General features: G+C 36.9%; 2 protein-coding genes across 2 annotated transcripts in view; both read left to right on the top strand.

Moving 5' to 3' along the window:
- Positions 1 to 12,746, top strand: part of slc17a7a (solute carrier family 17 member 7a) — a 33,570-nt gene extending 20,824 nt beyond the window's left edge. Inside the window, exons 3-13 of the mRNA XM_007256286.3 lie at positions 1,705 to 1,823; positions 1,951 to 2,065; positions 2,723 to 2,810; positions 3,776 to 3,862; positions 5,165 to 5,307; positions 5,540 to 5,689; positions 7,506 to 7,638; positions 8,466 to 8,576; positions 9,652 to 9,779; positions 9,989 to 10,058; positions 10,470 to 12,746. Coding sequence (XP_007256348.2) covers positions 1,705 to 1,823; positions 1,951 to 2,065; positions 2,723 to 2,810; positions 3,776 to 3,862; positions 5,165 to 5,307; positions 5,540 to 5,689; positions 7,506 to 7,638; positions 8,466 to 8,576; positions 9,652 to 9,779; positions 9,989 to 10,058; positions 10,470 to 10,759 — 1,434 coding nt within the window. The 3' untranslated portion in view covers positions 10,760 to 12,746. The remainder of the gene's footprint in view (positions 1 to 1,704; positions 1,824 to 1,950; positions 2,066 to 2,722; positions 2,811 to 3,775; positions 3,863 to 5,164; positions 5,308 to 5,539; positions 5,690 to 7,505; positions 7,639 to 8,465; positions 8,577 to 9,651; positions 9,780 to 9,988; positions 10,059 to 10,469) is intronic.
- Positions 12,747 to 15,194: 2,448 nt separating this feature from the next.
- Positions 15,195 to 26,253, top strand: zgc:55558 (Ras family GTPase). Its single transcript, XM_007256283.4, has 5 exons — positions 15,195 to 15,502; positions 17,663 to 17,774; positions 21,781 to 21,959; positions 22,289 to 22,448; positions 24,508 to 26,253. The coding sequence occupies exons 2-5, from the start codon at positions 17,664 to 17,666 to the stop codon at positions 24,619 to 24,621; spliced, it is 564 nt and encodes a 187-aa protein (XP_007256345.1). The 5' UTR covers positions 15,195 to 15,502; position 17,663; the 3' UTR covers positions 24,622 to 26,253.
- Positions 26,254 to 26,327: the final 74 nt, after the last annotated feature.

Raw genomic sequence — 26,327 nt, 5'->3', positions numbered from 1 at the left:
ATGTTCAAATGTTTATGGACACCCATTCCAAATAATGCATTCAGCTACTCTAAAGTAAGTTGCAATCACTGCTAAAACACAGCTTGCCTAGTCAGTGTAGAGTTAAATATTGATATAGAATAAAATAGAATTCTCTGGAACAGATACACATTGGCTCTCTGCTTAATTCCAGACTGGAGCTTAGTAAAGTAAAGAGGGGTAAAAATCCAAGTGCTAATGGTGTGTTATGAGTATGGAAATTCAAGGTCTACCCTTAGTTAGGTTATAATTGTAACTACACTGTGTAATATGAGAAACAATTTTTTAAGTATTAATCCCTCAGATGAATCAGGGGTTAGTGTATTTAAACACTTTTTTTATTTTTGGTTGAAATAAATGTACAGTTCTTTTCAGTTTTAACTGCTCTTTGAAAATGATGAACCAAAAATAAATGGGTCTGAATGACAGTGCTGCTCTGGTATTGGCTGCAGGTTTTGGCATGTGCCTCGTCCCAGCGTGACCTGTGAAGAGGGATCAGCTTTGTGTAATTCCTAGTACTGTTGCAGCAGGCACGACACCCAGCACAGCAGATATTTTCCCCTCAGATTCAGGGGTTATCTGTCACGCATTTGCTCAGGAAAGCGGAAGATGTTTTGATAGTAGCAGTTTTAATGGGGAATCTTTAAATGTATTCTGAATTCAAAATATTTTATATCTTTTTTTATGTCCATTGCATTGGAGGCCTGTGCTTATTTTTTTTTATATTTGATTTTATTTTATATTGATATACCTTTTTATTTCAAAAACAATCCCTAAGCATGATAAAAAGTGTTTTAAAAAAACGGTTTTCAGTGACCTCCGTAATTGAAACATCCATATGATCCAAATGGTATGAATGAATGTTTTTACTTGTGTGCACTGTTCTTTCTAGATTAGCCTCACATTTATGTTTGATGACTTAATTTTATGATGTTTTATGAACCAGTTTATATTATATTGTCTTGTATAACTACTTTAAGTAAAGGAACAGCAACCATCTGATTACAATTCAAAATAATTTCACACTATAGGTGGTTAAGAGTCATTAGAGTCTGAGGAGAGACTGGAGACTCACCAGTGCTGAATTTACCTCTAAGGTATCAATTTGGTGTGGGCGATATGGCTCTAAAATAATATCACGATATTTCATGTTATTTTCACGATAATGATACTTTTGGCGATATGACAAAACACTGAATTAGAAAACTTTTTTAGAATTGTATTATTGCATGCAATATGATATGTCTAACTGAGAAAAAAATATGTATTTTATCAGATTTGTAACAGAAGTCAATGATCCAGAATGTCACAATACGAATAATAATGCACTCCAAATAACTCCATATATCCAGGAGTAAAGTACAATAAGTGATACTGGACAGATATAATCTGTCTCTAGTAGATATATTATGGTAAATGAGAGCAGTGTGGATTTTTCTTTTGCTAAAAACAGCAAAAAAAAGTAGTACTCTAATGTGATAATTGAGATGGGTGAGTGATATGGCACAATATTTCAGGGTATAATATCGTTTACGATATTCAAACTTTTTGGCGATATTATCACGTACGATACGATATGGCACACCCCTAGTATCAATATTTGCTGGGGCACAATGACTGTATCTATCCATCCATCCATCTCTAACTCTTCATTTTCTAACCCTTTTCTTCTCTCCTTCTGTCCAGGCTGCTCAGTTCACGTGGGATCCAGAGACAGTGGGGATGATCCACGGCTCTTTTTTCTGGGGTTATATCGTCACACAGATCCCGGGCGGATTCATCTGTCAGAAATTTGCAGCCAACAGGTCTTTATTCCCTCTGTGTTTTATTTTCTCTGAATGATACAGATTCACTGTACTCATGTTTCTGTTTTATAGTGTATGTTTGTATTCTAAAGCGTTTGTGTGTTTCTGATTGTTGCGTTTTTCTCAGAGTGTTTGGCTTTGCGATTGTCGCCACGTCCACTCTGAACATGCTGATACCGGCTGCGGCACGAGTCCACTATGGATGTGTCATAATGGTCAGGATATGCCAGGGTCTTGTGGAGGTACGCCATCTGTGTTAATATGAGTGGGTCTAAAAGAGCTACTGCAACAGTTTATTATACACTTCTGAAAAAAGTGTTCCTCTTAAGCCTTGAATCCACTAGATGACTTACATATTGTAAGAATCTGAACTGATTAGCCGCGGTTAGCACTGCACTGAGGAACTCTGAGTGTTCCGGTATGCTGGGGCGATATTAGCTATAGCCATTCGTCTCACATAGCTTATTTTAACATGGTAAACGCGCAGGTCACAGGCCGATAATTCTCACCTCTGAACGGCAATAGTGCTAATAATGCTAATGCAGCTCCAACAGTGCTAGCCAGGGTTAACAGCAGGCTACAGGCCAATAATACTCACCTCTTAATAGCAAAAGTGTTAATGCTTAGTGCGGTTAGGGGCTAATGCTAATACTGCTGGAGAACTAAACTTAAACTCCTGTATATAGCTGTACTTCAGCAGAGTGTCTTTACTGCTTCTTACAACCTGACTGGTAAAATTCAGATTATAAGGTGCCCTGACATTTTTTTTAATTAAGTATTTTAAGTGTGCCTTATTGTGCAGAAAATATGGTATAAGTTTGAGAAAAAAACTTTGAGACAGGCTTACAATATATTTAATTTCTCATTTTATATAACCTTGTTTTTTTCTCCAATCACAGGGGGTATCATATCCAGCTTGCCATGGAATCTGGGCCAAATGGGCTCCGCCCCTTGAAAGAAGTCGATTGGCCACAACAGCATTCTGTGGTGAGACACCATTCACTCACAGTTAATTACAATTAGTATGGAGTGCTGGGCCTCTAACACTAAACATTATCTATAAAAACACGGGTAAACTTGATTTTGAAGGATATTTAAATGATCATGGTCATGATCCTTGATACTTGAATGATACTTGAATGTCTTGCCCTCTCAATGTGTTTGAGAGCATCAGTTGTGGAGTTAGTAAGAGGTAGAGTTGGTATAGAGTGAATAGCTCTATTTGATCAATGCTCTAATCCATATTATGGCAAGAACTACTCAACTAAGTAAAGAAAAAAAATGGCATTAGGAAATACAGGTCAGTCAATCTGACACATTTTAAGAATTTTGAAAATATCCTCAAGTGCAGTCAGAAAGCTCATCAAAAATGTTACGATGAAACTGGCTCGCATCAGGACCACCCCAGAAAAGGAAGAGCAAGAGATATTTCTGTTGCACAGGATAAGTTAATTAGGGTTACCAGCCTCAGAAACTACAAGTTAACAGAACCGCAGAGAAGAGCCACCTAAAGCAACACAGTGTAGTCTCTACACTGTATTTTGTATTTGGGTTAGTTTAACACTTAAGTTACTACATGATTCCTTATGTGTTCCTTCATAGTCTGGATGACTTCAGTATTCATTTACAATGAAGGAAATAATAAAAAGATTAAAAACATTGAATGTGAAGGTGTGTCCAAATGTTTGACCACTACTGTACATACTATTTCAACTGGTAAAATCATGCTGGATATTATTAGAACGACATGTCAGAGATTTTGTATGTGTGAACATTGAACATTAAACACATTCCTGGTTACCTCAGGGGTCACAAGATGGCAACAAACTGACAAACTGACATGTATCATTCTGATGGATCTGTAATAAAAATAAATTCAGTATTTTTTTCAGTGAACTAGTTAGAATGGTAATAGTTGTGTGTATGTGTTTGTGTGTGTGTGTCTAAAACAGGTTCCTATGCTGGTGCTGTGGTGGCCATGCCTCTAGCTGGAGTTTTAGTGCAGTATACCGGATGGTCCTCTGTGTTTTATGTATACGGTAAGCATGAAGCAAATCTTCTACACAACTTTAGTCCCCATTCAGTCCACAGTCCACATACTGTAGATCAGAGATCACTAATAGGCGGGCCGGGGTCCGGACCTGGACGTTGTCCAATCCGGACGTTGTCCAATCCAGACCCAAACCGATAAACTACTGAGAAGGATTTAATTCTGACCGTGTTCATTTAAAGCGGCGGAACTTTTATTGTCTTTATGGTTTACGTGCTTTGCAGCGCAGTAAACTCACAGACCAATCACGTGTGCTGTAAGATCAAACGCTCTCCTCTGCCAATCAGATCTGTGCAGATGCGAGCGCGCGGAGCCACACAGGCGAAGCAGGCGGTGAGAAGTGGGAGAACAAAGTGAGAAAAGCTAATACAGATGGTCACACCAGAAAAAAACATTAAAATATCAAATTTATAAAACATACTAACAGTAATGTAACCGGGCGGTGTTACTTGGAGGAATTAAAGAGAAACAACCGAGACAAGAGTGCAAAATATTCCACTTTACTCCACCTGATGAGAACTCCTCAGCAAAAAAAAAAAAACCTCGCACGCAGGCGCGCTCTCTTTGGTCCCAAAACAACCCTACCTCAAAACTAAGGCAGCCCCCTGAGGACAAAAAGCATTGGCAACTTCCCCCATAAGTTTTACCCACAACATAATAAAGTATGCTACAGTAATAATATTAAATAAAATAAAACTACTGTTTAAAAAAAAAAAAAGCTGATATTTTGGCCAAGTTCCGCAAACATTTCTCCATATATTGTATGATTTATAATTTATGTAATTATTATTATGACAAGCAGGCCTAAATCTAATATAAATAAAATCAAACAGAATAAATATAGCATTTTGAAACAAAGTGAACATACAGATTCACATTATTAGACTCAATATGTTATATTATTGGGGGTGTTTCCATTTATTTTATGATAGGTTGATAATGTAATTATTGTGACAGGTCTATTTTAAACAATACATATTGTTGAAATATATTAGTATATGTAATTTGTTTTGTCTTTCAGTTGTTGATAAAACACTGACAAAACTACTTTAGTCTTCTTCAGTAAACAGAATAAAACACTGAATTATAACACAAGTTAACATTGACGACGGTCCGGACCTTAGCCTGATGAAATTTTCTCTAACTGGACCAAACTGAATTTTAATTAATTACCCCTGCTGTACATGATACTTCTGGAACTTCTGATACCTGGATCTATTAAGACTAATATTATTGATAATTAATTTTCTTTTTCTCATCTATCTCTTGTTCTGCTCTCTCTCTTTCTCAGGTAGTGTTGGGATACTATGGTACATGTTCTGGATCTTAGTGTCCTATGAGAGTCCTGCTGTCCATCCTACCATCACTCCTGAGGAGAGGAAATACATTGAGGAGGCGATTGGAGAGTCGGCAGGACTGGTCAACCCCCTTCAGGTGCACAGTTTAGCTCTTTATTCACGTCCACTGTTAAAAACAGGCGCTCTTGCTCACACACACACACAAGCTGACACACATTGAAACAGCTTGTCCTCTCCCTGCTGCACATTTCTCCTCTCTTTTATTTTGCTGTGCTGTGGGTATGTGTAGGTGTGTGAGTAAGAGAGAGAGAGAGAGAGAGAGAGAGAGAGAGAGAAAGACACTGACTCTGATTTTCTCTTCTCTGCAGAAATTTAAAACACCCTGGCGTCATTTCTTCACCTCCATGCCAGTGTACGCCATCATCGTGGCTAACTTCTGCAGAAGCTGGACCTTCTACCTTCTCCTCATCAGCCAGCCCGCCTACTTTGAGGAGGTGTTCGGCTTTGAGATCAGCAAGGTGAAACACACACCTGCACACACGCCTATACACACAGAAAACAATAATGAAATGTTTCATCACTTGCTCTATATTTACATCTATCATCAAAAAAATGTTACATCCAAAAGAAATCAGCTGGCAGGAATTCAATTTGGTGGGTAGGTTTGACATCATTAGATAAAAAAATTATATAAGCAAGAAGGAGCCTTATCAGAGTCTTCCTATAAGATCATTGCGCAGCCTTTTCATTTTGTCTTTTGCAAGACAGTAAGTCTTGCTTCAGAGAAGAGTTTAAATACAATTGCAGGGTTCTCACAGGTCCTTAAAAAGTCTTAAAATGTCTAAAATTAAAATCCGGGTAATTAAGGTCTTAAATTGTCTTAAATTACTGTAAATTTGCTGTAGGTATAACATTTTCAGACGGTGTGCTTAATGGTGGTTGAAAAGCATTACATTACATTACATTACATTTGGCAGACGCTTTTGTCCAAAGCGACTTACAATAGTGAAGTACAGAAGTAATAGAAATTAAGGTAAAAACGTCTTTAGATAGGGCCTAAAGGAGGTCAAAGAGAAATAATAGGATAGAGGAGTGAAGGAGGGGAAGAAGGAAATGGGGTTAGAAGTAGTTAGTGTGTTTTAGGTGTTAGGAGAGTAAGTGCTCTTTGAAAAGCTCGGTCTTCAGGAGTTTATTAAAGATAGTGAGAGATTCTCCTGATCTGGTAGTGGAAGGTAGTTTGTTTCACCATTGGGGAACTCTGTATGAGAACAGTCTGGATTGCTTTCTGTGAATGTTTGTTTGGTAAAGCGAGGCGACATTTATTGGAGGAGCGCAGCGGCCGGGAGGTAGCGTAAGCCTTCAGGAGTGAGTGCAGGTAGGAAGGAGCTGTTCTGTCATCACCTTGTAGGCGATTGTAAGAGCTTTACATTTGATGCGAGCATCAACTGGTAGCCAATGGAGCTCAATGAGAAGTGGGGTGACATGTGCCCATTTTGACTGGTTGAAGACCAGACGTGCTGCTGCATTCTGGATCATTTGGAATGGTACATAATAAATTAAGCAGAGAGCTAGCTAAAGTTACCGGGAGAGAGAACTAAAGTTAGCAGAGAACTAGCTAACGTTACCGGGAGAGAGAACTAAAGTTAGCAGAGAGCTAGCTACTGGGGAGAGAACTAAGGTAACAAATAATTTTAGGCTGCATTTTACAACTGCGGTTCTCAAACGTTTCAGTTGGAAACCCCTTTTGTGCATGGTAAGTGCCACTGGGGCCTCCCACCCTACCCTGAATGTAAACCAAAGTCTGCATGCGTTACAAGTTTTGGGTCTTAAATTATATTTATTGACGTCTTAAAAATGGTCTTAAAAAGCATCAAATTTGGGTTTTTAAAATGGTGCAAGAACCCTGAATTGGGGATGCTGGAAGAGTTCAAAAAGTGTTGCCAAAGTGTTGACAGCAATTGAGAGAGAGGAAAGCAGGCACAAGCAGAAGAAAGCAGCAAACCACTGAGAGGAACAACTGATGGATTGTCTCAGAGCACAGAGTGACCCAACACCCACGATTGCGGATATTCACGATTCTGTCAGTGCCAGCACCATTGGCAGACGGCAGCACGACTCAGAACTGCAATGCATCCAGACCCCTACATCAACTGCCCTTAACACTACATCAATGATGCCAAAGACTGCAAATACGTAGTCAGGCTGTCATGGAATGACTCAGAATGGAGGATGTTTCAAGATCAACAGTTTATTGTCCTGTGTCACATGTCTAAAAGCACATTTTCATAATTTTAACTAGAAAAATTAACTCTGTGATCTCTCTCTCTCTCTCAGGTGGGGTTGGTGTCTGCACTCCCTCACCTGGTGATGACCATTATAGTACCAATAGGGGGGCAGCTGGCTGATTACCTTAGGACCCACAACATAATGACCACCACGAACGTCCGCAAGCTCATGAACTGTGGAGGTGAGCACGCAGTATGATTACATGACACACAGTATGAGTGTGTGTGTGTGTGTTCGTGTGTATGTGGGAGAGAGAGTCTGTTTTTGTAGTGTCTGGTCCAGGCTTAGCAGCTGCGGCAATAATCACTGATGCATGACACACTCATATTCAAACACTAAATTGACACACATGCGTGAATGGATTCACTCATATTTCACAGAGCAGCGAACAGGTATGCACAGAACCTAAACTATATAAATGCGTACGCTCTAGTTTAGATGTGCAGGAGTGCGTCACCTGGACTTTCTGCTGCTGAACAGTCATAAGGACTGTTTTATCATCCAAGAGGTCCATTATGTGTATAATAATATGTACAGTATAAAGACACACATTTGTACTGTTTGTTACCTTATGTATCAGTCCAATAATATACTGGGCTAAAGTTATATAAACCCCCATCCCCTGAGCTATGGAGCAGTGGAAGTATGTTCTTTAGAATGATGGTGTCCATCCAGTACTTTTGACATGAAATACAATTAAATCCTCACAGCAATTCTCCAAAAGCTAGTAGAAAACCAACGCTAACAGAAGAAGGTTATTAGAATGTTTAGAAGCTTTCTGAAAAGATTTTGTGAAGGTTAGTCGGTAAGAAAACAGAAATAATTTTCTAGGATATATGTTCTAAGAACATCCAGAAAAAATCACAGATTTAACATTCTAATAATGTCAACTGTAACGTTTAGAAAACGTTCCTATACTGTTCATTTTGGAACAAACATTCAATTGTTTAAAAATGTTACTGTTGTATTAATACCCCACATTGTAGTTAACATGTTTGTATTCGACAGGATTTGGAATGGAGGCCACTCTGCTGTTGGTGGTGGGTTTCTCCCATACAAAAGTCATCGCTATATCATTCCTCGTACTAGCTGTTGGCTTCAGTGGATTCGCTATCTCAGGTAAGAACCCTCAACAGACTATATTACAACCTATGTTACAAACCTTATACTACCAGCAGCCCCGCTGCAACAAGGCAAGCAAAGAGTCAATGCCTAGATCCCTGAGCTGACCATGGGCCCCCAGACAATGACTGGTTATTAATTGAATGCAACGACACACTATGTGAGCTTCTCTTTAAATTCTGTGACAGTCAATGCAGGAAAGTACACCCACATAGGGGGCACTCCCACCAGTTTCAGACTGTAGCCAGCCAGCTAGGTTCGTCATTCATGCAGCCAGCAAAATATGAAACTTCAGCCATTATGAAGCCAGAAAAGAAAAAACAGAAAGAAAGAGGAAAAAAATAAAAACAAGACAGTGTTAAGTGATAATTTGCACTGGATTAATTAGGCCTGTTGGTCTGGTACAAAATGTATGATTAGGCAGAAGGTAGCCTAAAGAAAAAGCTTATAATGTTTCCAAAATTATTTGTATTTATGTCTTTTTTCTGTTGTTTTTGAGTAAAGCATGGGTCCTTTTCATCTTAACTTTCTGAAGTTATGTGGGCATTTAACATTCTTTGATACACAGAGTCACATTTTTACTGAGCAGATGTCATAGAGGGCATGTATTACCACCCAGAGTAGAGTGGGTGGTAATGATTGTGACCGTCAAAGTCTAAGGTTAGAACTGTGCATGTGAACAGACAGACTGTGACTGCTATAGCCACTGTTTCCAAGCTTTTGATGTGCATAACAAGCCTAACACAATAATGATATCACAGAACATAGAGCACACATGTTTTGAACCAGTCCAGATGGTTTATTAGTATGTTAGATAATCACAATGACTACACAAGCTGTGTCTGTGCATTTGCACATCTGTGTCAGCAATGTGTGCTGTTTAAAGTAGCAGAATGCATTATTATGGGTGCTTATTTATTAAGAATAAGGAGGAATAAAAAAAAAAGTCACATAAAAATCCATTATGGCCATTTTTCGGTATATACACCCAAAATGGACATATATATCACCACAAATGGTGATCCAAACAATGTAACAATGTAACAAATGTCCTTCTCCTTCATCGTGACAGGCTTCAACGTGAATCATCTGGACATAGCACCGCGATACGCCAGCATCCTGATGGGCATTTCTAATGGAGTGGGCACTTTATCCGGCATGGTGTGCCCCCTTATAGTGGGAGCCATGACCAAACATAAGGTACATGCTAATAATAACAACACAGCACCAACACTCTCACAAACACACACACACTCACACACATTCACACAGGGGATCCGAAACACTGTGCCTTCATCATACATCATCAGCTGTCCTACATAGCCACTGTTATGATCAGTCTGTACAGATGTGCAAACACCTGTATGCTTACAGTCATTTCTACAGTGTGCTTTTTTTGTTTGTTGCAGACACGTGAAGAATGGCAGTATGTGTTCCTCATCGCATCACTGGTTCACTATGGTGGCGTGGTCTTCTATGGTACGTGGCAGAAACATTAATTTGGTTTTAAATGGTTTTGAGTAGTATGTCTGTTAACGGACAATAAGAATTTTAGAGGTTAGAAGTCTTTGAGAGGTTAGAGCACCTATGTTTCAATAAATATATTGATATTTGATGCCACATACAGTAGCTATATTATGTTTTGCAAACAAAATCAGTGCAGTATATCACAATATTGGTATTTTCTCCTTTTAGTTTTAATTCATCTTAACAGTTCCAATCTCCAGAGTTTAAAAAAAAAAACATCCTGTTCAATGTATCAAACATCTGCTGGCAGTCGTTTATTCACATTTTAAAATATATATAATAAAGAAAGTTATCATATATTTCTTAAAATTAGCTTCTTATTCTTAGTTTTAGTAATGAGCCTTTAACTCTACCTCTACTCAGGTATATTCGCATCAGGAGAGAAACAGCCCTGGGCAGACGCCGAGGACACCAGCGAGGAGAAGTGTGGCATTCTGGGAGAAGATGAGCTGGCCAATGAGACGGAAGAGATGTACAGGACGGGTGGGCAGTACGGAGCTATAAACCAACCGAATCCTGCGGGGCCTAACGGGGGCGGGGCCGGGGGAGGAGGGGGTTGGGTCTCAGACTGGGACAAAACAGAAGAATATGTACAACCAGTGGGGAGGAATAGCTATCTTTACGGAGGAGAGGAAGACCGGGAGCTCACATAGTGTCAGACATAGAGAAAGTAGATACTTTAATGTGAGAAAGAATTGATTTAACATGTAGAAAAATGAGAATTATAGTGAAACGGCGGTCCACAGTAAAATGTGCAGTGTGAAATGCGCTCTAATTGAACACAGTAGATTTTACTGTGTATAGACAGTGAGTGTGTGATGATGAGTGTGTCTGTGGGCAAATTAATGCATTTGTGAGTGTGTTGAAAGGTGTGAATGTAGGAATGTGTGTGAATTTGTTTTTGTGATTGTGAGTGTGTGAGTGTGTGTGTGTCAGTCCGGATAATGATGGTGCTGTGTTTTAACTTCAGTATTTTAGGCTTTCTGCCAAAATTGCTGTAATGCACTTAATATGAAGATGAATTTCAGATATGTACTGAATGCATAGGTGTTTGTGTGTGTGTGAGAGAGAGAGAGTGAGAAAGAGAGAGAGAGAATAAGTGTGTATTTTTTCTTTGCTGTGCACAGTTCCTTGTGTTTCTATGCTTTATATGGTAAAAGAGTGTTCATGTTTTCAGATGGATGAATGTGTAGCCAACATGATCAAAGGTGGATGTGCTAATATTATAATATTGTGTGTGTGTGTGTGAGAGAGAGAGAGAGAGAGAGAGAGAGAGAGAAAGTAAGAGAGACCATGGCCAAACCTGTCTCCATCTCTTTATGTCCCCTATCTGTCTACCATGATAATAGTATGGATAGTATGGAGCACCCACCACCATGTTTTCAAGGTTGTCCATGACTCCTACTATCCATTTTTGGACCTTCAGCAAAGGCAGTTCAGCTTTATAAGCACAACCTCCAGACTAGTTCAGTCTACACTTGCAAACAAATTGTTGCTTTTGTAGAAAAACCTTGTACCATCTGAACAGCAACTTTAATGGTATACGACATGGAAATTTTTTTTGATATAGTATGTATATCTTATTTATACACTTTATTTGTCTTTCTAAATTGTTATGCAGACAAACAGATGAGGTCTGTATAGTTCATATCACCCATAAAGCCAAAAAAAGCTTATTTACTGTAAACAAATAAATCAGCTTTTTGCTGATCTAGCCACTCCAGAGGGTCATATTCTATTGGTAGTACACATCTGCAGGGATTAGACAAGCTGGGTGTGTGCATTTGCACATTTGTGTCAGCAATGTATGCAGCTTAAAGTAGCTGAATGATTATTCCTTAAGAATAACGTGGAATTTGAAACAATGTAATAAAAAATAATTGTGGTAATTTTTCTATATATACACTCAAAATTGACATACATATCACTATTATTTGTTATACAGAATATCTGTATGCAGATGTATATTTGTTAAAAGAACCACATATGGTGATCCAAACAATGTAACAGGAAACTGACATACATTACAAATAGGGTAAAAATGTAGGTATAATGTTTTCATTTGTTTATGTATGTTTATTTTATTGATTTATATGCTTTTTGATGGAAAGTAAATAAATAAACTCACAGGTTTTATGTGTGTTTGTTTGTGTAAGAGTGTGTGTGTGTGTTTGTGTGTGCGTGTGTGTGTGAGTGAGTGTGTGAGTGAGAGAGAGAGAGAGAAAGAGAGATAAAAGAAAAAAAAATATTAAAGTTTAATGTGGAGCACAGCAATCATTTTTAATAAATATATTTAAATATATAAGATATAAAACATATTTCCTTAAAGTATAACAATAATGAACAGCTACAAATATCTGTTTGTTATGTGTTTATCAGATTTATGCAGGGAGTTCAGGGATCAAATGTAAATGAATGAGATTCTGGCCTCCTCAATTTGATGTTGTTTCTACTTTTTGTTGTTTTGGTTGGTTTCTGTGCTCCTTACCTAAAGTTCTTGTTCTTTTTCATGTATGCAGTGTATGTGATGAATATGTGACAAGGTTAATACATTTTTTGGGGATGAAAAAAAGACTGAAATTATATCTATGAACTGTACATGTGAAATTTCCCTGTGTACAAATAAACTAATGAAAGCTACTCATCCTGTGACTCTTGTTTTGTAAGTGATTGATTAATTGATAGTTGTGATGTAATAATTATTGTAATAAGAAGTAAGTGCTAATGATAGCACTGGCAGATGTATCAGTATTGCAACTTCAGCATTTTCCATTTAATGTTATTTACACTTCACTGCCTTTTTCCAAACATGTCTTCATACTCATCCCTCTTTTTCCATCTCTCTCATTCTCGTGTTGCGCATCCCCCTCTCTCTCTCTCTCTCTCTCTCTCCCTCCCTCCCTCTTTCTCTCCACCCACTGAGGGCATCTGCTCTCCTCTAATCTTTGCCTAAAATCACCAAGATAATCCTTCCACCCATCTGTCATTAGGAGGAAAGCAGTCCAGTAGCCCCTGCTGTATTGCGTGTTTGGTGACATCTAGTGGTAAAGATTATTAACTACAGGGAAAACCCATGTCCACCAATCAGGAAACGATGCGCTAAAGCATTTTTGGGTCAATTCAGTGATTGGCTATTTTAATTGTGAGCATTAAGAGTATTTTACAGCTCTGGAAAAAATTAAGAGACCACTTTATTTTCTGAATCAGTTTCTCTGGTTTTGCTATTTATAGGTATATGTTAAATAATGCAAAGAAAACATTCATAATTCATAATATTTTAAGAGTTCAAAAATCAATATTTGGTGGAATAACCCTGGTGCAAAAATTCAAGCAGTTCAGCTTGGTTTGATGGCTTGGTTTGAACGTTTGTAGTTTTTTTGGGCAGCAGGTGTTGAGGTGCTCTCTTCTGTTGTGCAAAAAGCACAAGGGGATATAAATCTTTATCTAGATTTCAGTTTTTATTTAAATATAGCAAAAGTAAATGCTATAAGAAAATAAAACTGCTTGACACACAACATTTAAACAAATTTAGAAGGTAAAATGGGTCATTTTAGTGTAGACTATCCTAAAAAAACATTTTTTTAAAGAGCAAAACCACTAGGTGGCATAAATCGTGGATTCTGTTGTAAACCAACAAACACCAACAATAAAACTGCAAAAAAAAAAAAACCACACACAATAATACTGCAAAACAGGTCCACAAATAAGCTAAAGAAGACAAAACTCTTTATCTGGGTTTAGATGTTTTTAAGACCAAACGGTGCCATTCTTCCATATCACACTGTATTCTCGCTAACCTACCTGTTCAATAACAAAACATGTCAAAAGAACTGCATAAAAGCTGCTATATACAGGTTCCTATGGCCGACCAGCAGTAGCTAGCAGTGCTATCTACTAGCCTAGCAGTGCTATCTACTCATGTCTTCTAGGGTTTTTTTTTTTATAGCTAGCACACCTCTTACCAGCTTATCTGTAAAACCGAGCCGTTAACTCACCTTAACGTGCCAGCGCAGGTTTATTATGGATTTTGATTAGCAGCTAGCTCCGTCTGGGCAAACACAGATTATACTGCATTATAAAGCTGTTCCTTTCTTGCACTGGAGCAGAGGTTGTCAGTTAAATATGGCCGTGGTTCAACTTCATTACTTTCGAGTTCAGCTTCAGCAGAATGAATCAGGGTTTCCCTTTCAGCAGGTTCTGCCACACTGCTGTCTGATTAGTCCGTGTCCATGGTCTCCGTTGCTTGTGTGATTTTAGCACAAGGTATCCTTCTCATTTTTTTTAATTTATTGCAGTAGTTTTCCTTTTTTCCCTTTTTATTTTTACTCAGTAACGGACGAGAATTAAAATGTACTGAAGTAAAGGTAAAAGTACAGTTTTATTAAGTACTTTAAAAAGTATAATTACACAAAACGAGAGTAAATGTAACTTGTTACTTTGTAATTTGTATACTTTACTGCCGAATTTTTACTTATACATTTTCACACAACTATCTGCAATTTCTACTCCTTACATTTTAGCCTTATTACTCCTATTTCATTCTGGCTCCTCATCATTTAAATAAAAAAAATATCCAGATAAATCTCTCCATCCAGATCTGACTGTGGTTGGATGAGATTTATAAACATATGCCATTCTGACACCCTATTGGTTTATATGTAATTTATCTCTCATACCTGCAAGTAGTTTCCTAGTGCATTCCAAATTGTTTTAACATTAACATTTTCATACTACATTATAGTCATTACGGCTTTTTTCCTAATGCCAATTTTTCTTTTACATTACTTTTATACTTCTACCTGAGTAATTTAAGTCACTATAGTCACTAAAGTCACTATATTAAAGTGTGAATTATTTTAAAAAATATATTATAACTCTTTGCTGACCTCTTCTGTCCTTCTAATGTGGCACACGATAAACAGATGGAAGAACGCAAAAAAATACATCGTAATGCTACATTTCACTATGATTGGCTAATATTTCTTTCTGTTTACCCGTTGACCAATAACATACGAGGTTGTGAGAAATAGCGCGATGCAATTGGTCAGTTGTTTTCATAATCCCGCCCCCCTCGCCCACAATGAATCAGGCAGGGAGAGTCTCAGCCGAGAGGAGGGAGCTGGCCGGGCAGCTAGCAGAAGTGCGGCGCTTGGAACTGATTTGGTTGGATTTTACTGCCGAAATTGAGGATAAAACGCGAATAAATGATTATTATAGTACAATAGGGTTGGTGTTAAATTGAATATACGGTCTAAAGACCCTGTAAGAGAGAATATAAAGAGTTTACAGCGAGCGGAATGTGGCTCAGTGGCTAATCCTTCCTCTTCATTCAAAGTAAATTGGCTTTCTGCGGGTTTCTGTTGGGAGTACGAGACTGACTGATTTCACAGTTAAAGGTAACTAAACACAAATCGTTATCTAGCTGATTATTGTATTATTTTAATCTGTAGATATTGTTTTTGTATTTGTTGATAGTCTTCTGTTTGTTAGTTGATGTTAGGTGAAGATAGACTGGGTGTATTATGGGTTAGCTAGCCGGGAAGCTAAGCTAACTATCTTAACCACTTAACGCTAGCTAGCTAGCCAGATTAGCTAACTAGCTAATGGGGGAGCTAATTTGCTGTTTTGACGAGCAGTAAACAGATCAATAATTTGTAGACCTAGTCAGTTAGGCTACGTTTATTTACTGATTTTAACTTCACTCACTTTTGTCTTGGCTGTCACAACTGGGAGTTTCCGGCCAAAATTACTAACGTTAGTTAGCTAGCTATCATCTTTCATAAATACATTTTTGTGAGGCATCTGTTTTAAAATCTAACTTTAACTTGTCAAACTGTAAAATATGCTTTTATAATTGCCATGAAACCTTAATATTTAGCTAATATAACTAATTATATTGGTATCACTATTTGCAAAAATGTTTCAGAGAAATAGGTTTGGGAATTTAAACTTTTTCTATGTAACATAAAGCTAAAATGATTTTTTAATAATTGCATCCCAAGAGATTTATTAATATTAGGGAGGGTTCTTTTGACAACAGCTGAAGGCTTCTCTATATTTGTTTACCCTGCTTTATCCCTTCATGTTCCTGATTCAACATGTAATCTTATTTATTCATGATTTATTTGTTTAATGTGTTTAGAAGAATAAGCTACACCAGCTAAAAACACATTCTTTTAAGAACAATAAATGCTTAGTTAACTCAATACGTAAAACTTCTATTTGGTATTTTATACCATACAGTATTTTTCTTAGAAGTTGGAGGTTTGCAATTTCTACTGTCATGCAATAACTGAAGTTACACATCAGACTTTCTACATTTTACCAAAAGTCTTATTAGCCTGGAAGTTGCGTTATGTCTACAAATTTTCTTTCTTAATTGTTTAAACAAAATGTTCACTTTAAATATGAAAAAGTACAATGTTGTAGCTAAAATTGTCCCTAAATGTGTATTAATGCTAATGTCTCCCAAGATTAAACCTTAACTGTATGTTAATGCTGAAACCTTCAGAAGTAAAATAAGTTAGGGAAGTATTCTATAACAACAGAAAATTAAGCACTTAGGAATATCATATTGGAATTCTTGTTTCACTGAAATCTCTTGGAGGAATGTTTGATCACTTCTTTATAAATTTTGTATTTATAAAGTTTATAAAGCCAGAGGAGTACATTTAAAAACACAATATGTACCCATGCAATTATAATCTTGCAATATTTATAGCTAAAGATCAAAGCTGTTCATGTTGCTCCAAACACCCTGAACAACTAGAACATTTATTATATAGAATATGTTTTGAAAGATCAAGCCAATTTATTTTTCCATTTTTGCAATTTACAGGGTAGATATAAACTCTAAATGTTATTTTTGGTTTTAACTGTAATGTGTTTGCTATCAACCTCATTTTGAATCTGAAGATCCTGTTTGGGAAATGTTATCTGCACAAATTAAAATTTCAAAATGATTTATTTCTTGGTGAATTTAATTTATTTATGGAGTGTCTTCATTTTCTTGGCAACAAAAAAAAGCTGTATCCACTATTAAGTATATGAAGGAGTTAAATTTGTTAGTTAAAGAATGAGATTTATTTGTTTAGTTTGTTTATGGTTGTTTGTTTTAGTTTATCTTGGATGGCTTGGTTTGTATTTTGCTGTTTTTGGCAATTATCTAAAAAAACAACAAAAGATGAGGTACCCTGTTTACTTTTTTTTTAATACTAGGTAAATGACTCTCCATAAGCAGAATAAATGTTCAAAATGACTGTAGCTATATCTGTGGTCCTCAGTCACACACCTCCACACAGTCCACAGCTCTGTACGCATGTGTATCGCTAATATACCTGTCTAAATCCGGTAGATAATTAGTTAACGAGCCCCTCATCTGCACCCAGTCCCAAGATTAGGAGCAGACAGATTAGCTAACTATCTAACTGTGTGTCTGCTGGCATGTTTGTTTTTTTGTTTGTTTGTACAACAACCTGTAAGAGCTGTGAGCAGAGGTGGTTTGTCGCTTTACCTTATTAGCTATAAAAATCATCAAATTCTAATCTCTCTTACAGGATGACTGAATATAAGTTAGTGGTAGTAGGAGCAGGAGGCGTTGGGAAAAGTGCACTCACCATCCAGCTCATCCAGAACCACTTTGTGGACGAGTACGACCCCACCATTGAGGTACGTGAGTTTTCCCCTGTGATCAAATAATGTGAAGAAAGTGTTGAGCTATAGGATGTACATACAGTGTACAGTACCACTCAACATTTTGAACACACCTTCTCATTTACTGTTTTTTTTCTACATTGTAGTCACTGAGTAAATACCAAGAGTGTCAAATCTGCCCTCAAAGCTAAATGTGCTACTTAGAAGAACCTAAACTATGAAACACATTATGGTTTGTTTAACACTTTTTACTTTTTGCTGAATAATTCTGCACGTTATCCTGTATATTCAATATTAAAATGTAGGAAAACACATTGAACGAGAAAAGGTGTGTCCAAACCTTATTGAATTGAAAAAAAAAAAAAAAAAAAAAAACATTGCCCTGACACACACACAAAAAACAACCATGAGGTTAAAGAAGGAAAAATTGTCAGTTTAAAAGCAATTTGTAGTATTTCTCTTGATCTATTTATGAAAAAACTTCACAGTGTAAAAAAACAAGGCAAATTTGCATTTTTTAAAAAGTAAACAGCAAAAAAGAAGAAAAAAATTGTCACTTTCAAAGCAATTTGGAGTATTTCTCTTGGTTTGTTCATGAAGTAACTTCACAGTAGGGTTGGCGCAATACCAAATGTTTGACTTCAGTACTAAAACCAAGTGTAGTTTCACAATTGTTGATATTAAAACAAAAGTTTTTTTTTCTCTTTTTTTTAAGATAAATTATTTTTTAAAAACCTTTTAAAACGGGTCACATCTAGATAGATTTCAATCTTTATTTTTATTTTGAATTCATAAGCTAAAAAGTAACAGTATAAGTTCTTTATTTGTGCGAGTCTTCCTCGCTGCCTTCCTCTAACTGGCTACAGCTGCCACTCAAAGCATGCTTGATTAGATTTGCTTGTATATAGTATTGTATTGAAAGCATCAAGTGCTACAGAACTGAATTATTTATGAAGTTAAAGTTTTGACAAAACATTGATCTTTTAATGCTTTGTGTCTCTACTTCACACTGTATAAAACAATGCCAGATTTACATGATCAAAAACTGAGCAACCGGAAAAAAAGGAACAGTACAAATAAACACAAAGTTTGGAGACATATGGCACATTAGAAGGTTATGCATGGTTTTGTTCCATAAAATGGTTAGCCTAATTAAGTTGTCTTAATTAGTGTAGTTATCTTAGCATTGGTCAGTCTTAATTGGCCCATATACCAAGAGATATCTGATATATTTATATATCCTGTGTGTTCTATATTTTATTGGGCCTAAAACTATTCTCTAGTGTCCACTTTTAACACTTGTGCTTGTGTGTTGTACTTAATTTCTATCATTTTAGTCCCTTTGCTGTAACCTGGCTGTTTTTTGTTTGGTGTCCTTTAAGACTGTTATGTGTAAATAAGCTCTGTTATGATGTTCTGTCCTGTGTTATGCTTGAGCCAAGCACAAATGCACAAGAAAGACTAAGTCTTTAGTCTTTAGGGCTTTTTAGACCCTTTTAACATAAGAGTGTTAAATCAAAAAATGTAATCTAATATTTTAGCCCAATCCAATTTAACTCTTTAATCCAACCAATTAGCCCTACCACTTTACTTTGCATGTGCACGTCTAGGATTAAGTTTTTTTTTTTTTTTTTTTTTTTTTTGTTAGGCTGGAGGGGTAGGAAAAGTGTTAAAGCTACATGGCCCTTCAAATTGAGATTTTTCAGAGAGACACTCAAAACAGAGGTTTGAGAAACTCTGAGAAGATTGCGGCACAAGCGACCAAAGAAACCCATACATTTGAGAATTTTCCTTGTTAAAAGTTGCACTAACCACTAGTTATATTACCAAAGTTTAATTTGTAGTTTCAGTGTTTTTTGGCCGTTTTTGTCTCAGTAGCTAACTCTCCCGTTCCACCCTAGTTGGTGCATTAGATGGCGTCGGCTGCAGCTTTTAAGGTGGAACAGGAAAATAAAAGCTCTTTTCAGCTCCCTATCACAAAGGAATTAAGTAATAGACAATAACAACTAATCGCTGCACCACCTGCCCCCTTTTTGTTGACATAAAGCTCTGGATAAAATAAGAAACCACTTTTTTATTTTACCTAATTGAAAACCTCTGGACTATAACCAAGAGGAAGATGGATGATCACAAGCCATCAAACCAAGCTAAACTGCTTGTATTTTTGCACCAGGAGTGGCACAAAGTTATACAAAAGCAGTGTGTTAGACAGGTGGAGGAGAACATGCCAAGATTGAGGAAAACTTCATTGATTTAAAAACCAGGGTTAATTCACCAAAATTGATTTCTGAACTGTTAAAAATTTATGAATATGAACTTGTTTTCTTTGTATTATTTGAGGTCTAAAAGCTCTGTATCTTTTTTGTTATTTCAGCCATTTCTCCTTTTCTACAAATAAATGCTCTATAAATATTTTTATTTGGAATTTGGGAGAAATATTGTCTGTAGTTTGATGAATAAAATAACAATGTTAATTTTACTCAAACATATACCTATAAATAGCAAAATCAGAGAAACTGATTCAGAAACTGAAGTGGTCTCTTATTTTTTTCCAGAGCTGTATAATACCCTAAAGTTAACTAGTCAGGCAGAAGCTAGGTTGCTGAACTGTAGCTCTTCTCTGTTATAGCTACTTACATCTGTGTCAGGTTCTTGATACAGGGTTGTCCCAATTCTTAGGGGGAGGATTTCACCCCTTCTCCTTCTTACTCTGTTCCTAAGGGGAAGGGAGGGTTACACTCAAAAATAAGGGCTAGGGTACAAAAAAGAAATGGGATTGGGCCGTAGTCAGCAGTCATGAAGCATTAGCCATGTATTAATGACATAGATTGTATATGTACCAATAGAGGATGAGGGTATGATGTAACATTTCAGAAGTATTCACTACTGCAGAGCAGTACACACCCACTGACCAGCATCTGGGCTTCATTTCTTAAAACAGTATTTGTTTGAGCTCTGTGTGCAGCTGTTTCTATAATGAAACATTAGTAAAATATATTAGTAAGGTGCTGTTTGTAATGTAGTCACAAGATTTGAAGTGTGTCCACTAACCTAAATCCATACAACCTTTATCTAAAGGTGCCCAACCCTGCTGCTGGAGATGTACCAGCATGGGGAGTTTAGTTCCAACCCTAACTTAAACACACCCGGCTCCAGCATTAGGGTGTGTCATGTTAGAGAAGAAAGCTAAAGTCTCCAGGAAGGGAGAGCACTCCGAGGAATGTGACTGGCTGTCATAATCATTATCATGACATGACAGGAGTGGCATAAATGTATCCAAAAGCAGTGTGTAAGACTGGTGGAGGAGAACATGCCAAGATGCATGGAAACTGTGATTTAAATATTGATCAAATATTGATTTTTAAATCTCTCTTGTTTTCTTTATTTTGCATTATCTGAGGTCTGAAAGCTCTGCATCCTTTTTGTTATTTCAGCCATTTCTCATTTTCTGCAAATAAATGCTCTAAATGACAATATTTTTATTTGGAATTTGGGAGAAATGTTGTCCGTAGTTTATAGAATAAAAAACAATGTTAATTTTACTCAAACATATACCTATAAATAGCAAAATCAGAGAAACTGTTTTAGAAAAATAAAGTGGTCTGTTATCCTCTTTTCCAGACCTGTATATACATTGGAACTATACCATCTGTTTCCGAGTTTTTGCATGTCTTTTCTAAATAAAATAAATAAATTTATGTAAATGTAAATGTAAATAAATTGTGGATGTTTGCACCCAATCAATTGCCACTCAACTTTATGGTCCACCTTACACTCAGAGACCTTGCTTTTTAGCCTTGCATAAACCTGAACTCCCCAAGCGGGGTAGCAACAACATTACATATGGGAATATTGTACTGTACATCTTATATATTCTGAAAATGACCTCACATATTATAAATTGATGTAGATTTTACTGTTTAATGATTCTTCAAGACCCGCAGCAAAAGGCATACCTTCTACACTTCCCCAAGTTTATCAAAGACTAGTCAGTAATCCCTGGCTGTTTTGTTCCTTTTAGGACTCCTACAGAAAGCAGGTGGTGATCGATGGGGAGACGTGTCTACTGGACATCCTTGACACTGCAGGTCAGGAGGAGTACAGCGCCATGAGAGACCAGTACATGAGGACTGGCGAGGGCTTCCTCTGTGTGTTTGCCATCAATAACGTTAAGTCTTTTGAGGACGTGCATCTCTACAGGTACTTACTTATTAAAACTGAAAATGTTTTGTAGTTATATGTACAGACTTTATGAGGAACATTAGGAGACTACGGGTAATAATGTCAGCATTTTTAACATTTATTGGAATCTTCTTAAGAAATTCCCAGTTAGGGGTTTAACTTAGTAATTTCATGCAATGTAGCAACTTCCTTTTTCCTCAGAGGAGGTTTATGTGCAGTGCCATGAGTAAGCGATTTAATTCTGTATTCAGGATTTAATATGTTGATGTTGTGAATGTTTAACTTTGCATGCTGTTTTTTTCTATTTATGAAATAACCACATTCTCTTTTTCTGTGTGTGTATGAAGGGAGCAGATAAACCGGGTGAAAGACAGTGACAGTGTCCCAATGGTATTGGTGGGGAATAAGAGTGATCTGAGTACTCGCACAGTGGAGACACGTCAAGCACAAGAGCTTGCTCGTGGATATGGAATCCCATTTGTTGAAACGTCTGCCAAAACACGGCAGGTGAGTGGACTTTATAGAGGTTTTAATGTCTTATTGCATTCTCACACCTGCACATTTTAGTCTAGTTAAATCACACTCTGGTTTGTTTTACCCTTGGTGTAATTCACAGGGTTTGTATGGTCATAAAAAAAACTGGAAAAGTCATGAAATATGAAAATTCCAAGCCTAGATAAGTTTTGGAAAAATAAAAATACACAAAGTTTTGGAAAAGTCATTTAAATTTGGTCTACAAATCTTTGTGTTTCAGTTTATCGATGGAGAAAATCTATTGAGAGTTAACAAATACATCAGATCAAAGTTAATGCAGTAATTTAGCTGTACACAACAGAGCTCACATTTTATTAAAAAATGTTTATAAAAACATTTTTATCTGATCCATTTTAGACCTACTATATTATATCAATTTTAATTATAGCTTTAGTTGATTTTTGTTTTTATTGTCCATGTCTGCATTGATGTTTTAAAAATCGTATGGCCAAAATTAAATGCATAAAAAGTCATGAAAAAAATCATGGAAATTTCTTGGTTAAAACGTGTATGAACCCTGAATTAATTTGGGCTGTTGTAAATACAGTAATTGCACTTAGATAAGGACCAAAACAATTGCAAACCAGATTAAACAAACTATAGGTGTGAGAACACCCCAAAATATGTGTTAAATATTGTGCAGCAACCCCTATGGACAGGCAACTTTCAAACTAATAAATAGATATTGTTATAACCCCCTTTTTTTGTTCAAACTTAAAAAATACCCACAATTATCAAAACGTCTAGGGTTTGAGGAGGCAACAACATTAATAAAGACCATAAAGACCAGGCACAGATTAGTTTCAGTAAATGTGCATTAAGAACATGCACCAAGTTACTCTGCAATGAAACATCAGCAGCAGTTTAAAAAGAGGTGACTTCACATGTATCGGAGGAGGCATTTACTGGTCTTTACTCTTCAGGTGTTGGGGCATCACTAGTGATAATGGGAATACAGCTGAGCAGCCGAGTGAGTGGGATTATCGGAATATCTACATTTGGGGAGAACAAAATTCAAAATAAATGTTAGGCTAAAGAAACAACTCCCTGCAAGGTAAACTGGAGGAAAAAAGAAGTAAAAATAAACAGCTCTCACCTCTTTAACAAAACCACATTATCCACTGGTCTGCTAGACTATGTCTCAATATTGTCTTGTCTCAAGGACAGGACACAACTGACAATGCTGCATAATTAACATAATCGGAAAACAGCTTTAAGAAAGCAGTACTGCACTACAAATAGTGGTGTCTGTAGACAGTCATTTTTATATATAGGTATACAGCTCTAAAAAGTTAAGAGAACACTTCAGTTTCTCTGATTTCGCTATTTATAGATTTATGTTTGAGTAAAATGTACCTTGTTGTTTTATTCTATAAACTACAGACAACATTTCTCCCAAATTCCAAATAAAAATATTATTATTTAGAGCATTTATTTGCAGAAAATGAGAAATGGCTGAAATAACAAAAAAGATGCAGAGCTTTCAGACCTCAAATAATGCAACAAATACAAGTTCATATTCATAAAGTTTTAAGAGTTCAGAAATCAATATTTGATGGAATAACCCTGGTTTTTAATCACAGTTTTCATGCATCTTGGCATGTTCTCCTCCACTAGTCTTACACACTGCTTTTGGATAACTTTATGCCACTCCTTTTGCAAAAATTCAAGCAGTTCAGCTTAGTTTGATGGCTTTTCAATTAGGTTAAATCAAAGAAACTCGTCATTTTTTAAGTTATCTTGTTTTTTTTAGCTGTATGTATATATATATATATATATAAAAAAGATATGTATGAACTTGCAAAAGTACAATAAACACAAAAAATATTTTTGTATAAAAAGGACCAACATATCTGTTGGGCCTGAGGCAAGAGTGCCATGAAATATCAAGCAATACATTACATCATTGTCAAATTGCATTATCTACAGATGGAGATTAAATTACTGAGTAAATTCTGGACTTGTTCTGACACTTTGTGTAAAGATGAATCAGATAATCTTCAGATTAATAACGACGTGCTTGTCTTTACAGGGGGTAGAAGAGGCCTTTTACTCTCTGGTCCGAGAAATCAGAAGATACAAGGAGACGAACCGCAGCAACAAGAAGAGCAAGAAACACACACAGAGACGTTGCATTCTTTTATAGCAATACTTACCCACTCTTGCACTACATTCCTGGAATAGCACTGTGCTCGCACACACACAGACACACACACACATTCTACTGTAGCATCTCGACCCCTCCCCCCTCCACTTTCTCTGCTGAGGAAAAGCTTACTTGCTGCGAGGCGATGAGATCATAGCGGAAGTGATCTGTCAAAAGTCCCAAATCAGGAACTTCAGCAACAGTGCCATGGCTGCCACAGGCCTAGCTTTACTCTCCAACCTCTTGTGGGTGCTGTTTTACTATAAGGGAACACATTGCTTGCCAACTTCTGAGGTTCCTGTTTGGGACTTTGAATATGAGCCTCACTTGGGAATGTTTGCCAACTTTTTTTTTTTATTATTATTATTATTATTTTTTTTTTTTATCCTGTCTTATATTTTATTCTGGTTTCAGGTATTTGACCTCTTTGGGCACCAGATTCTTCTATTAAGAGCCTCAAACTAGTCAAGAGCCTCAAACTAGCCTCAAACTCCCCTCCTTCCAGTTTAACTTGTTACATACTGGTACAAGGGGTTGGACAATGAAACTGGATTCATGGCTAAATTGGAGCAGCCTGGTGGCCTATCTTCATTAATTGCACATTGCACCAGTAAGAGCAGAGTGTGAAGGTTCAATTAGCAGGGTAAGAGCACAGTTTTGCTCAAAATATTGCAATTCACACAACATTATGGGTGACATACCAGAGTTCAAAAGAGGACAAATTGTTGGTGCACGTCTTGCTGGCGCATCTGTGACCAAGACAGCAAGTCTTTGTGATGTATCAAGAGCCACGGTATCCAGGGTAATGTCAGCATACCTCCGAAAAGGACGAACCACATCCAACAGGATTAACTGTGGACGCGAGAGGAAGCTATCTGAAAGGGATGTTTGGGTGCTAACCCGGATTGTATCCAATATACATAAAACCACGGCTGCTCAAATCACGACAGAATTCAATGTGCACCTCAACTCTCCTGTTTCTACCAGAACTGTCCGTCGGGACAATAAAGTATTGTGGTCTAAAACCAGGCGTTTCAGTTTCATTGTCCAACCCCTGTAGGAACATCGCAGATTTTCAACAGTTATAAATAAAGTGTTCTTGATCTTAACATAGCTCTGGTTACCTTAAATGAGCTTCTTAACTGTAACCAGCATGAAATTGTGCTTCAGATGTCCTCTTGTATTTTGTCTTGTGGAGGTAGAACCAATCCAATCAAACTCAGCTGCTCTCTCTCTCTCTTGTATTTTTTTTTCTTTCTTCATTTGTGAATGTAGGTGGTTCTGAACTCTTGTATACCTAATATTCCCTTCTTCTACAGACCCAAGGGAAGAGGGACACTGATAGTCCTTCTATTCTTGTGTTCATACACCACTGTTTGTGTCTGATACCTGGACTGATGATACCAGTTTTACCAGTAGTGCTATCCTTCAAACCAGAAGCTTAGAAAACGCCCAGAGACCACTGTATTGCATTCACCCAGCCATGCTTATGAATGAGGGAGGAATGCAACCCAAACATAAGAGGCCCAAAGTATTGCCCGGCCACCTCTCTAATACATTCCTTTTGTCATAGCGATGAGACGGCTTTAGGAGTGTTCTTTTTTTTTGTGAATAAAGAGAATTTTGGCTAAACTTGTTTTTGTGTTTTTCTTTTGATTATCCTGATTTTATTAGAATTATTAGTAGGTTACAGGGTTTGTACGGGT

This window comes from Astyanax mexicanus, chromosome 19 (assembly GCF_023375975.1).
Source record: "Astyanax mexicanus isolate ESR-SI-001 chromosome 19, AstMex3_surface, whole genome shotgun sequence".
Lineage (NCBI taxonomy): Eukaryota > Metazoa > Chordata > Actinopteri > Characiformes > Acestrorhamphidae > Astyanax > Astyanax mexicanus.
The sequence above is the reverse complement of the archived record's forward strand: the minus strand, read 5'-3'. Positions and strand labels throughout refer to the sequence as shown.